General features: G+C 43.9%; 1 protein-coding gene across 1 annotated transcript; it reads right to left on the bottom strand.

The window, feature by feature from the left end:
• Positions 1-1,028: 1,028 nt before the first annotated feature.
• On the bottom strand, positions 1,029-9,248 carry LOC123413641 (probable transcriptional regulator SLK3). Its single transcript, XM_045106579.1, has 10 exons — positions 9,035-9,248; positions 5,895-6,714; positions 5,688-5,816; positions 5,256-5,304; positions 4,426-4,640; positions 4,233-4,301; positions 3,628-3,728; positions 3,441-3,534; positions 3,227-3,296; positions 1,029-2,653 (listed from the first exon to the last, which is right to left on the bottom strand). The coding sequence occupies exons 2-10, from the start codon at positions 6,606-6,608 to the stop codon at positions 1,497-1,499; spliced, it is 2,598 nt and encodes an 865-aa protein (XP_044962514.1). The 5' UTR covers positions 6,609-6,714; positions 9,035-9,248; the 3' UTR covers positions 1,029-1,496.
• Positions 9,249-14,999: the final 5,751 nt, after the last annotated feature.

Here is a 14,999-nt window from a genome sequence, read left to right as displayed (position 1 = left end):
ATATGAAATGATATAGTGTAAAAAAGATGCATATATGTGCATGTAACTCGTGTCTATATTTTGTAAATATGTTCGACAAAGCACGACGGATGACCAAGCACGGAGATATATAAGAGAGGACACTTTTCTAAGCCGTATTAACGTTAGGCATAGCAGTAGCAGTAGCGTTGGTAAACCAAGCACGGAGATATATAAGAGAGGACACTTTTCAATCTAACCCGTGTTAACGTTAGGCATAGCAGTAGCGTTGGTAAACCAAGCACGAAGATATATAAGAGAGGACACTTTTCTCTATTAGCTAGCTAATAACAACCTAAATTAACCCCTAAACCAGCCCCTTTCAAAAAAAACCTCAGCTCCAGCCAGGTGGTGACGCGTGGATGCCTTTTGGTCCCGGTTGGTGTCACCAACCGGGACTAAAGGTCCCCCTGCCTGGCCTGACCGCAGCGGCCACGTGGAGGCCCATCTGTCCCGGTTCGTGTAAGAACCGGGACTAAAGGCCAAGGGCATTAGTAACGACCTTTTTGTCCCGGTTCCAAAACCGGGACAGAAGACCCTTATGAACCGGGAGAAAAGGTCATTTTTCTACTACTGTATTAGGGTCCTGTGAACTTTTGTCTCTATACTAGCGTCGTGGCAATTTCTATGTAGAGCATAGCAGTTTTTCTGATGCAACATGATAAATGCATTTAGACATGTGTGGCAAATCATGGCAATTATCTTCTTTGTACCATGGCAAATCATGGACATCTCTGGTACGGATGACAAATTACTGCTGCAGCACCGCAAATTCCTAACAGTTCTTTCTACTAGCATGACATTTTTTTCAACATGGCAAATCTTTCTGTATTAGAGTGTTCATTGTGAGTGTTTTTTTTCAAGGAAACACTACCTGATGGCGTTTTTCACTCAACAAGCCTCATGTAGGAAACGTTAGTTCAATCAGGGACTATCAACACGTTATTGACGTTAAGAAAAACAAAAATATTTAAATATTTCTTTCTCTAAAAGGAAGAAACACATCAGAGTTAGTTGAAAAAATACACTGGCCCAAAGAATCTATCCCCACTGTAATTTTTACAAGTTGTCCTGATGCCTCACAAGCTTAAATATTATCAGGGTTTTCCTTGATTGCCACTGCCTGTGTACCTGCTAGTGTAGCATTGCAATGCTAGTTGCTATGCTACACTCTCTTAGATATAATCTACTACTCCATGGGTAGTAAGAAAAGATGGCAGACCAAACACTGGTAAGAAGACAGCAGCACAATGACAACCACAGCATGTCATCCCATACTAGTTAATAACACTGGGTTGCACTGCTATCCAAACCAACTCACTCGCACATAACTGACGGTTCATCAATCTACGATCACCAGAGACTGTTCCAGGCGGCGAACACGATCTCAAAAAAAGAAAAAAAAAACTTCTAATAATCTACCGCGATATCACCATCAAACACAGCTCTCAGAGTAGCGAGACTTTTTGACAATGATGTCAGATGTTCCACGAGAAGCCACCATCCCCCGGCTGCTCCCCCATGAACAGCCCGCTCTCCATGAGTTCGTGGGAGATGAGATGTTCCAGGTCGCCCATGTCATGCACAGACTCCGCCTTTGGGGTCGCCACATTGCCGCCAGAAGCGGCCGGGTTGCTGCTCACTGACTTGAAACTGCTGCTTCGCTGGACCATGGCAGCTCCGCTGTTGATCAGATTACTAGGCCCCGCCATACCCATCAGAGCAGCGCCCTTTGCTGCGCCGTTATTCATGTGCTGTGCCTGCTCTCCACTAGCAGCGGTGTTGGCGACCGCGGCTCCAGATGCAAGACCACCATTTGCATTGGGAGTGCTAGGAGACTGCTGCTGCTGTTGATGTTGCTGCTGATGTTGATGTTGCTGCTGCTGCTGACGGTGTTGTTGCTGCTGCTGCTGCTGCTGCTGGTGTTGCTGCTGCTGCTGTTGCTGCTGCTGCTGCTGCTGTTGCTGCTGCTGCTGTTGCTGCTGCTGTTGCTGCTGCTGTTGCTGATGAGCAAGAGCACGGCTATTGGTATTCTTGGCTTCTTGCAGCAGCTGGTTGATCACATGCTGCTGGAATTGTGGACTAGCGCCCAGGCCTTGGAAATTGGTATGCTGGTGCTGGGGCATACCTTGCTGGAACGACATGGGATGCTGGAATTGACCAAGCTGAGCCGCACGGAATGACCTAGATGCTTCCAGCTGAATGCCACTGTGCACTGCTGTAGGACCTTTGAAGATGCTCGATGCCTCCTGCTGAAGCAAACTTTGATTCGGGCTTGAGCCTCTAAGCATGTTCTGGTAATTGTTTAACGCAGCAGCATTCTGAGATGCCTCCTGCTGGAGCAAACCCTGATTTGTGCTTGAGCTTCTAAACATATTCTGGTAACTGTTCATTGCCGCAGCGTCCTGTGATGCCTCCTGCTGAAGCAAACCCTGATTTGCACTTGAGCTTCTCAGCATATGTTGGTAATTGCTTTGTGCTGCAGGATTCTGCGGATTATTACTAATTGCTCCAACACCTGGAACTTCGTTATTCACATGGGGGCTCATTTCTGTTTTGACCGCCTTTGAGTCATGCAAATTCTGCACCGTGAGCTTTGGCCCAGCAGTTTGTTTTGGATAGTTCTTCAGGCCCTCTGCAAAAGAATAGGCAAAATATTAAACATTTAAACTATCTCACGGATCAATGGGATCAATGGGTAAAGCAGGGTCACTGTTGTCACAAATGTTTCTCCTCGGTTGCTATGATTTGCTGTTATCAGCAGCAAATATGATGAAGCCCTAAAGGTGGCATGCAATGTTTAGCTCCGCACCGTTTGCATCAGAATCAAATTGTACGTGTTCAAGCTCACAGTCCACATCTCTCACTACTTCAGAAGTTGCATTACGACCAAATTTGCATGATATTAGCTGGGTTTTTGGCTCAGCTGGAGCTTGAACATAGTTTCTAGTCATGTAGATGTTTCTTATGAAGTACTACCTCCATATCAAAATATTAATGTTTTTGTAGGCTAAACTAGCCCAGCCTACAAAAAATGTCTTATAATTTGGTACGGAGGTAATACAATAGAACATGCATTATGGCTTAACTTTTTGGAAGAAACCAAAATGCTATGCTTAATTCTACCATATTCATGAGAATCGCTTGTCAAAACTGTTTTATGTAAACTTAATACAGCACCTAGATTGGTGTATGTGCATGCTCCTACCTATAGGGCCGAGCTTGTTCTTGTGGCTGAACTCAATTAGATCCTTCATGTGATTCACCACCTCTGATATCTGCCAAGAGGATATAAGCAATCAACATGCCATAATGCACATATACGGAATAAAACCATATAATGCACGACATATGGAAAATATCAAGACTACAAAATGTTGAGCAAATAGAAAGGTAAATACTACTTAGGCAACTCCAGTTACCTGCAAACAGCGAACATATCTTTTAGAAAGACCATGTTCATTTAGGCTGTGGTGATCTATATTTTTCACTAGTTGTCGTGATGCTGATGCAAACCTACAAATTTCATACAAAAAAAATACATGTAGTGATTTCAGAAATTCAACTCTAGAGAGAATCAACTACATATTCTTGTAGTTTTTTACTAACTGGTTGCAAGCGTTTTGTGCCTCATCGTTCGATAGGCCAGCAGATCCATTTTTAGTGACAGTAGCTTGATAACTCTGGGTAGCACGCATCATATGTGTAACCTGAAAAAACAAAAGCATGTGCATAAGAAAAATATAGAAGGGTACCAAAGTTTAAGTGCATCACACAAAGCCACAGATTAAGACTTATAGTTAACAAGACGGCAGGGACGGTGGAGAGATGTCCCCACTTGTAGCAAGTGATTTTGAAAGGTGCTATGGCAAACATGAGGATTGCAATGAATTATGGCCTACTCTAAAGGTTGAGTATAATTTAATCGTCTTGGTGTTTTCCGCCTGCAGCTATCTGTAACTTAACTGAGTACAGTTAAGCAAATGGGTGATGAAATTAGTAACCGTGGGAGAGATCTGGTCTTTTCACACCCCAATCACCAAGGAGCAGCAATGCCCATTAGATTTACGTCATAAACACAAAACTACAAGATGCCAGGCATCAAATCACACTGTGCATATATAGGTGATAGCTCAACCATATACAGCCTTTGAACCAAAGGTTAATCAAATAGGAGATGGAACTGGAAGCCCATACTGGTCTAAGAACTTTACCTGGTCTGTTAGAAACTTGCGAGTGACATACTCGTCATGTTTCCGCGAACAGAACTCCCAGGACATAATCTGCATATGCAATCAGCACATAAGAATGATTCTCACTTCAAGATATCCACAAATCCACAAATTCTAAAGAAAAGACACCCAAAAGGTGCTACGGTATGGGTAGCTACTACAACTGGGAACATACCTTTAGCTCTGGAGTGAATATTATTCTCAGTTGTCCCTCATGTGTGACATGTTGGTGTTCATAGATGCTCTTCTGAACAACTTTAGCATGCTCCAGGAGGAGCAGTCCGTTGGGCAACCGGAACTCGTTCGGCATGTCAAGGAACAGATATTCATCCTTAACACCGTGGTCAAATCTAATTTGACAGAGTCTAGGAAGTATTTCAGAGGTAGCCTCTGTATGATAGATAAGAGAAAGGGAGAAACTGTGTGAGCTCAAAAAAAAAAATTTGATTACATTTCAGAGAAAAGCTTAAAATCTTATTTATGAAATTGCACAATGAAGAAGCAAAACAGATAGAGCCCCCAAAACAGACAGTCAAGGGTGTTTATCTAAAAACAGGAGGAGCAAAGTGCATGATAAGTTGATAACACAAAGAAAGCTTTGCTGTGGAAGAAATAAAATGCCAAAACTATGAGGTTATTCTTCATTCATGACAGTAACCCACTATTTCTTATGATAAGGTATTCTGTACTGCTCCAGAGAGTTAAAAACTTCATACGATACTTTTATTTGCACTCTTGATGCTTAATGGCTTCCTTAGAAAGCAATATTGTTCATTGTCTTCTGTAAAGCTACTTTTATTTGCACTCTTGATGCTTAATGGCTTCCTTAGAAAGTAATATTGGTGATTGTCTTCTGTAAAGCACAAGACATGTAGCAAATAGAGGAATAACAGAATAAGCATAAACAAATCAGCATTCATACGCAGCGAGCAACAAATCAGCATTCATATGCAGCGAGTAATCTTGAAGGGAAATGTGCAAACAACCAAGGATATAACATTTTACCGTATCCTTTCCCCGAATGCGTATTACAAATATCACAACGCCATGTACCCTGTAACAAGGAAAGAATAGGAGTGTGAAATTTCATAGATCTTATACTACATCAAGGAATAAGTACCCCGAATTTCGACCATGCATGCAGAGCAGACAGAGAATCAGCTTTATCAGCTGGTTCATTACACAAAATAGATATATATAATTAAAATAGCAATTGCAGGACGGTTTAAAACTTTCAATTCAATAACTAGTGCAGGCTAAAATAACAAATATTTCCTCAAGAGGCTACACATCCAAATTATGTTTCTCACTGCTATCAAAGGTAATCGATAATAAACAGTGTTGAATAATCCTAGCAGAACTTTAAAAAGATGGTGTATGATACTATTTAAACATCTACTTATTCAACATAATTTCAGATATGAAATTTTTACTAACCGGGGATGTCTGTGGAATAGCAGCTGAGGTATTCCCTGGTTTTTCATATGATGACACACACCACCTTTCTCTTGATCGTGGTGCAAAATATTCATCAATGAGCTTCCTCCAGTATGTTATGGGATTATTCTACAATACAATTTTGAGTAAATTGTACTTCCATTGTTGTGTATCTTGTAATAAATGTATGAAAATGCAGAAACTCACATCTGGCCGGTAACGCTTGTGATACAAATACTGCATTAACCTTCGAGAACAAAGCCCGCTCTCGACAGGAGTCCTAACAGGTCCAGGTAGCTGAATTCCAGGCTGTGCTAGCGGCGGCCTCAACTGTGGCTGCCGAGGTATGCCAACTTGAGAATGTTGATGCTGAGGAAATTGTTGCGATAACTGATGCTGCTGTTGTTGCTGAATTTGGGCCAGTTTGTGCTGCCGGATCAAGGCTTGAAGCTGTGGGTTATGTTGGCCCTGTAGATGAAGAGAACTCTGACCTTGGAGCAGCTGTTGAATCAACTGTTGTTGCAAGATGTCATCTTGCCGAATATCAACTCTTGGCTTCTTTTGAGCATGAAATGAGGCAGCAGCATCAATCACAGGTTGTGATGTTACACTAGATGCTCTCTGCTTCTGCATCTGCTCTTGGGGTGGACTTTGCTGCATGATGGAGCCATCAATGACTGAAGAGCCAGAAATGTTATTGGACGAAAACGACATCGGAGAGGCAGGAAGGCGCATGAATGAATCAGCATTCATGCTCGTACTTTGCTGAAACTGGGCACCTCCAGAAAGTGATGAGTTGCCATCGGTCACCAAAGAGCTAACACCAATGCTTGGCCCAGAGGAATTTGTAGTACTAACTGGAAGGCTACCATTCATGTCCCTGGAAACAAATCCAAGGTTGGAGCATGGGGCCCCGGACATGGAGGTCAGCAGGGTTGAGACTGAACCATCACCTTGAAGAATCTTGCTTAACGGGATAGAACGTCACTGGAAACAAGCAAGGATCTTTGGATATTTTCGCTGGAAACTGCAAAGTGTAAATATCAGTAATAGTTTGAAGCAACGAAGCAAATCAAGAAAACAGTCACCGCAAAAATTCTCAACCAATGAGCTTATGAACCAACAATCCAGGACGCATAATTCTAATTTACTGTAACTTCTAAGTCTCAAATTAGGAGGACTCTTTTCAGGACATCAATGATAAAAATAGCCATCATCAAAAGGCAAGTGTTAATCCAATCTCAGAGATGAAATGCATTGACTTAACTTCCAAAAGGAATACAGGTTATATGGCCGCCGTAAAAGAAGCCAGAAATAACACAAATAAAGAGGAAACAAGGCAAGAGAAGTTGGCTGAGATAGGATATATCATTTTAATTACAAACTAGCACATAGATACAATCAATGCAAATTGCAACTACACGTTCGCATGATCAAGTTCCTAACAGCAAAGAGAGTTGCTTTCTATTCACCCTGACAAAAGGAAAGCACAAGATAAAGGAAGCTGGTAGTGAGAGAAGTTCAGCGACATACAGTCTCATGCGAGCTTGCAAGATATCACAAACCAAACAGTAATAAACAAGCAAAGTAAGAGAAAATCACAGGAACACAAACCCACATAGTTCAATTGGAAGAAAATACAACTTGCATGATCACCTGTCACTTTGTTTGGATATTTAACTACAGACCATGCAGGACTACGACTAAACAAGAAACCCTGATGATAAACAAAAACTGTTTCAAAGCCTAACTAAAACAGGACGCAGCAGATAGACCGCCTAACCTAAGAAACAGAGTAGAAGATAAGGTCAATGTAATGAATAAAAAGATTTAACTCACCAAGAAAAAGGAAAATAATACAGAAAGGAGACAAACTGTATCCTTCAATGCAGAAAAAGCATATCATTTTTTAAGGTGGTCATCAATCACAGGGGAACTAGAAGATTCGTTGGGGGGGGGGGGGGGGCAAATGTTCCGTGCTAACAAAATTTGGATACTGAGTTAACTTCTGCCGCGGCTTTCTTGAGGTGATTGATTATTTTCCCCTGTTGGTTACCCAAAATTGGTTTATTTCTTTCTTAAAATCGCCGCACACAGGACGGCGCACACCGCCCGGGGCCCAGGTGTTGGTGACCCCAAGGGTGGGTGGGTGCTGAACCACCCTGTGCTCCAAGGGGAGGAAGCTACGGGAGCTCACGCAGGCGGGGCGCGCACCATGGACCCAGAGAGAACCCGTGGGCCCACATTGGCGTGGCTCCCTCTAACGTAAAAGAAAATCACAGGTACACAAACCCGTCTAATTCAGTTAGCAGAAAAATATAACCTTGCAGCATCACCTGCCACTTTGTTTAGACTATTTAATTACAGACTTAGCACGACTGCAACTAAAGCAAGAAACCCTGATAAACAAAAACTGCTTCAAAACCTAAGTAAAACAGGACACAGCAGATAGACAGCCTAACCTAAGAAAATGGAGAGAAGGTCAAAGTAATGGGAATAAGAAGATCTACCTTACCAAGAAAAAGAAAGGGAAAAAAATACAAAAAGGAGACGAATTATATCCTTCAATACAGACAAGAGTGTGCCATTTTTTAAGGTGGTCGTCAGTCACAGGGGAATTCGAATATTCAATGAACGGGGGTGAGGGGGGAGCAAATGTTCTGCAATAACACAATTTGGATGCTGTGCGTTAACTTCTGCCGCGGATTTCTTAGAGGTGATTGATTATTTTGCCATGTTGGTTCCCCAAAATCGGTTTCTTTCCTTCTCGAAATAGGCTGGTTCATCCTAAACGGAATCAAATCACAAGGCGCAGGCTCAATTCAAAAAATCACAAGCAGATAAACCTAACGAGCAGGGAGCGGCATTGTGACATCAGAGAGTTCAACCCTAGCTAACTTCACCCCAGTTCGTAGTACAAAAGCTGCAGGCAAACCGATACTACCGACCAAAACAGGTAGAGAAAGAGAAGACAAAACCTTGAGCTCCAGGCATTCATGGCCTCCCCAGCAACTCAAGCAACACCAGAGGTACTCTTCTCAAGATCCAGCGAATTTGCGAGTTCGGAAATTCGACGCTCTTTTCAGCTCTTGCTTTTGGTGGACTACTCTCGGGGCTACACCTTTCTAGCGCAAGAAGAGGATTTCCGCCCCCAAATTCCCGCGCCGCCGCATTGGGGCGACCGGGGACCGCCTCCACGGCGGAAAATCCCCCCTGTTCGTCCCCCCGCATCAAGAACCCGGACCCAAATCCCCGCGAAGCAGTCGTGCGGATTGAAGCCGAGCCATGAATCGTACCAATCTACTACCAGCGCAGATATCACCAATCGAGTGCGGAGAAATCCTCACCTCGAGAGCTCGCGGGCGGTCGTGGTCGGTCGCTGTTCTTCCACCTCCTCCGTGATTCTGCCGCTCGTCCTCCTCCTTGGTCTCGTGCTCCGGATATTATTCTTTCTGGAGTTGTCTTCCCCTTTTTATTTCTACGCTGCGTAGTTCTTATTTCTTCTCCTCCGCTTCTGGTGGCTGCGTGTGTGCGGGCAGCGGCGTCGCCGGCGGGCGAGCGAGGGCGGCCGGGTTAAATAGATTCGCGGGGGCGACGGGGCCAGCCAGTGGCCCGCCCCACGGTGAGACGGGTCACGCGGGCCCATCCGCGTCCTCCCATCCCTCCGATCGAGATCGAATGGTCGAGCTCCCATGTGTACGTGTGATTGGTCCGGTGGTGGGGACGCGTGACCAAGAGCAGAAAGATCGGCTCGCGCTACACGCACACGGGACACGCGGGGTGAATGGGCCCGGGTATCGGTAACTGCGACTCTGGGTGGGTCTGAACGGATCGTGTGCTTTGTGGGGGAGTTACACAAGCTCATGCATGTAGGTCACGCGTAGTGAACCCAGAAAGAACTCGTGAGCCCACTTGTCAATGGTGTGGCATGCTTTATGGCTGGCTGAGCTAATGTGTAAAATAAACGAAATGTGTCTTTTCAGTTTTCAGTCGATAGGACGGCTACGTGCACGCTACCATGTATAACTCACATGCAAGGCCTACCACATGTATAACTGACATGCGACCCCAGAAGCTTCTCGGCCCCCCGTGATAGCATGGGTTCGTGTATGTGTAGCTTTCTGCCCTTTTCCTTCTCGCGGCGATTGCACATCATTTGTCGAGGAGCATATCTGTTATGCGCACGCTGCTTGTCTCACTTGCTTTCTAGAGGCTTTGTTTTTGCAAGGGGAAGGGTGAGACCGGCGGGGAGGACCAACTCCTTCGCTTCACTCGTCTTAAGGTTGTCTTATCTCGATTAATACATTCCCCTTCACTTCATTGTTTGTCATAGTTGTTTAAATCACCTTTGAACCGCTACAACACCATCCTAACACTACTATAGTTGTCACAGGTATTGCATTTGTCTCTTGACGAGCGGGATCGAGATGACTCGTTGATCGAATTGGGTGGCCAAGCCTTACAGATATATCTTTCCTTTTTATAATCCCCCACATTGTTGTTGTGTATTTTATGAATGTGGTTCCGATAGAATTCATTGCCGGCCTGATGGGTCGGCCTTTCTTGACGATTTAGAGACAATTCTCTAGAAAGGAGGACTACATTGTGTCAACAAGTTCGCTAAATATAGGGTATTTTAATGGGAACATTTCTCAAATTATGTACCATTGTTGAGGAAATCGTTAACTGGTAGCTGCTCGGTTGGCTGGCGGGTAGGGGATTAATGGGCTAATCGGCAAGTTAATTGGCCATTTAATCAATTAATCGAATGATTTTTTTTGTTTATCAGTTACTCGGTGACCCTATGAGTAGGGATTAATCGGCAAGTTAACTGGTTAATCGAATGAGTTCTTAAACAGGGTTATGTATTACCCATGATGAAATGGTGCAATGGGGTGGTAAGGATAAATCGGGGTTGGTACTCATTTCTTTCTCTAGGGTGAGCAACATCATCTCTGGACGATTCGGGGACCTTCAATATGCAGGTCACTCACTTTTTCCGGCGCTAATGAGGTGTATTACATAATTGTCGGTTGTGTCTCAACCTAAGGATTGTGGCTTTTTCATACTGTTATGGTCCTTTATTCATGGCTTAGGGTTGACATTTTGCTAGTTTCAAAAAACATGTCTTAGTTATAAAAATGTCTTAGTTGATCTACGACATTTAACGCATTTATCTATTACGGGGGAAAGAAGTATCGCGGGGAACAATAGTATCTCATTGACAACTTCATGGAAAATGCCTAAGAATTGGTGCATGGTTTAAAACGCTTATGCTTGGATATGATGTTCTAGCTAGCTCTGGCCCTCACCGCAACCTACTCGTGGTCGAATGTTCATCGTCAACATATTTGTCATCGAGGTTGTCTTACCTCGACCGGCACATTCCCATTCACTTCATTGTTTGTCATCGTCAATTGAACCGCTTTGGAAACACTACCACACCACACCATCCTAACCCTAACCCTTATCATCACGGGTCTTTGCCTTTGTCTCCTGTCGTGGATGGATCGAGATGACTCATTGATTTGCCTTGAATGGCTAAGCATTACAAAATTACCTTTCCTTTTACAACCCACCATATTGCTAGTTTTTGTGCATGTTATGAATGTAGTACCCGTGGAATTCATCGCCATTCTAATGTGTGGGACTTTCTTGTCGGTTTGGACACCGTTTCCTGAAAACGTGGACCACATTTTGTCAACAAGTTCAATAAGTATAGGGCATGTTGATTGGAATGCTTCTCAAACTATGTATTATCCATGATGAAATGGTGCAATGGGGTGGTCAGGATAAGAATATCTCATGGTGATCGGGGTTTGTACTCATTTCTTTCTCTAGTGTGGGCAAGTCCATATGTGGATGGTTCGGCAACCTTCGATATGTAGACGAGACGCTTTTTGGAGAAAATGAGGTCTATTACATAATTGTCTGGTGTGTCTCAACCTAACTATTGTGTTTTTTCAATACCGTTCTGGTGCTTTATAAGTGGAGGATGGTTACTTTGACATACCATGGCCTACTCGCGGCAGAATGTTTTCGTCGTCAACACATTTGTTGTCAACGTTGTCTTTGTTGGGGAACGTTGCATGGGAAATAAAAAATTCATACGCACACGAAGACCTATCATGGTGATGTTCATCTACGAGAGTGAGATCGTATCCACATACCCTTGTAGATCGCTTAGCGGGAAGCGTTAAGAAACGCGGTTGATGTAGTGGTACAGCTTCGTGATTCAAATCACCATCGTCCCACGATCTGTCCCGATCTAGTACCGAACGGACGGCACCTCCGCGTTCAGCACACGTACAACTAGATGACGATCTCCGCCTTCTTGATCCAGCAAGAGAGACGGGGAAGTAGATGAGTTCTCCGGCAGCGTGACGGTGCGCCGGTGATGGTGATGATCTATTCTTGTAGGGCTTCGCCCGAGCTCCGCAGAAATCCGATCTAGAGGTCGAACTACGAGGTATAGGTTTGAGTTGCACGTGGCAAACTTGTGTCTCAAAAACCCTAAAACCTCTAGTATATATAGGAGGAAGGGAGGGGCTAGCCTTGGGGCTCAAGGGAGCCCCTAGGGCGCCGGCCAAAGTGGAGAGGAGGACTCCAACTCCAATTCGGTTTGGGGAAGGAGGAGTCTTCCTCTCCCTTCCCACCTCCCTCTTTTTTTTCTTTTAGTTTTCTCTTCTAGCGCCATAGCCCACTTGGGCTGGCCTCACTAGCCCACTAAGGGCTGGTGCGCCACCCTAGAACTATTGGGCTCACTCCCGGGTGGGTGGGCCCCTCCCGGTGAAAACCCGGAACCCATTCGTCACTCCCGGTACACTGTCGGTAATGCCCGAAATCTGTCTGGTGACCAAATGAGACCATCCTATATATCAATCTTCGTTCCCGGATCATTCCAGAAACCCTCGTGACATCCGTGATCTCATCCGAGACTCCGAACAACCTTCGGTCACCAACACCTATAACTCAACTATACCGAAACGTCACCAAACCTTAAGTGTGCAGACCCTGCGGGTTCGAGAACTATGCAGACATGACCTGAGATACTCCTCGATCAATATCCAATAGCGAGACATGGATGTCCATATTGGATCCTACATATTCTACAAAGATCTTATCGGTTGAACCTTTGTGTCAAGGATTCATATAATCTCGTATACCATTCCCTTTGTCCTTCGGTATGTTACTTGCTCGAGATTTGATCGTCGGTATCTCTATACCTATTTCAATCTCGTTACCGGCAAGTCTCTTTACTCATTCCGCAATACAAGATCCCATGACTAACACTTTAGGCACATTGCTTGCAAGACTTATATGTGATGTTGTATTACCGAGTGGGCCCCGAGATACCTCTCCGTCACACGGAGCGACAAATCTCAGTTTTGATCCATACTAACTCAACGGACACCTTCGGAGATACCTCTAGAGCACCTTTATAGTCACCCAGTAACGTTGTGACGTTTCATACACACAAGGTATTCCTTTGGTGTTAGTGAGTTACATGATCTCATGGTCATAGGAATGAATACTTGACACGCAGAAAACAATAGCAACAAAATGACACGATCAAATGCTACGTTTATAATTTGGGTCTTGTCCATCACATCATTCTCCTAATGATGTGATCCAGTCATCAAGTGACAACACTTGCATATGGTCAGAAAACCTTAACCATCCTTGATCAACTGGCTAGTCAACTAGAGTCTTACTAGGGACATTGTTTTGTCTATATATCCACACATGTATCTATGCTTTCATTCAATACAATTATAGCATGGATAATAAACGATTATCTTGAAACAGGAAATATAATAATAACTATTTTACCATTGCCTCTAGGGCATATTTCCAACAGTCTTACCTCGATCCGGTACATTCCCCTTCACTTCATTGTTTGTCATGGTCGTTTCAATCGCTTTCAAAATGTTGCTATACTATCCTAACCCTAACCCTAGCTATCATGGGTCTTGCATTTGTCTCATGGTGGAGCTAGGATGATATGACTCGTGGATTTGGTTTGAGTGTCCAAGCATTACAAAATTTATTTTCCTTTTATAATACACCACATTACGAGTTGATATGACTCGTTGATTTGGTTTGAGTGTCCAAGCATTATAGATCTTAATGCCTAATATGTAAGCAGCTTCTCCTAGGTCTTTCATTGAAAAACATTTGTTCAAGTAACCTTTTACGCTCTCTAAAAACTCCACATTGTTTCCAATCAGCAATATGTCATCCACATATAATATTAGAAATGCTACATAGCTCCCACTCACTTTCTTGTAAATACAAGATTCTCCAACAACTTGTATAAACCCAAATGCTTTGATCACCTCATCAAAGCGCTTATTCCAACTTCGAGATGCTTGCACCAGTCCATAAATGGATCGCTGGAGCTTGCATACTTTGTTAGCATTCTTCGGATCGACAAAACCTTCGGGTTGCATCATATACAACTCTTCCTTAAGAAAACCATTAAGGTACGCCGTTTGGACATCCATCTGCCAGATTTCATAATCGAAAATGCAGCTATTGCTAACATGATTCGGACGGACTTAAGCATCGCTATGGGTGAGAACGTCTCATCATAGTCAACTCCTTGAACTTGTGAAAAACCCTTTGCCACAATTCGAGCTGTATAAACGGTCACATTACCGTTCGCGTCTGTCTTCTTCTTAAAGATCCATTTGTTATGAATAGCCTTGCGACCTTCACGTAATACTTCCAAAGTCCACACTTTGTTTTCATACATAGATCATATCTCGGACTTCATGGCCTCCAGCCATTTGTTGGAATCCGGGCCCACCGTTGCTTCTTCACAATTCGCAGGCTCATTATTGTCTAACAACATGATAGATAAGACAGGACTACCGTACCACTCAGGAGCAGTACGTGATCTTGTCGACCTGCGAGGTCCGATAGTAACTTGATCTGAAGCTTCATGATCATCATCATTAGCTTCCTCCTCAATCGGTGTTGCCTCAACACGGGTTTCCCCTTGCCCTGCGCCAGCATCTAGAGGGAGCAGAGGTTCTACAACCTCATCAAGTTCTATCTTCCTCCCACTCAATTCTTTCGAGAGAAACTCCTTCTCAAGAAAAGCTCCGTTCTTAGCAACAAACACTTTGCCCTCGGATCTGAGATAGAAGGTGTACCCAACTGTCTCTTTTGGGTAACCTATGAAGACGCACTTTTCCGCTTTGGGTTCCAACTTTTCAGGCTGAAGCTTTTTGACATAAGCATCACATCCCCAAACTTTAAGAAACGACAACTTTGGCCTCTTGCCATGCCATAGCTCATATGGTG

The sequence above is a fragment of the Hordeum vulgare genome, chromosome 7H, assembly GCF_904849725.1.
Source record: "Hordeum vulgare subsp. vulgare chromosome 7H, MorexV3_pseudomolecules_assembly, whole genome shotgun sequence".
Lineage (NCBI taxonomy): Eukaryota > Viridiplantae > Streptophyta > Magnoliopsida > Poales > Poaceae > Hordeum > Hordeum vulgare.
The sequence above is the reverse complement of the archived record's forward strand: the minus strand, read 5'-3'. Positions and strand labels throughout refer to the sequence as shown.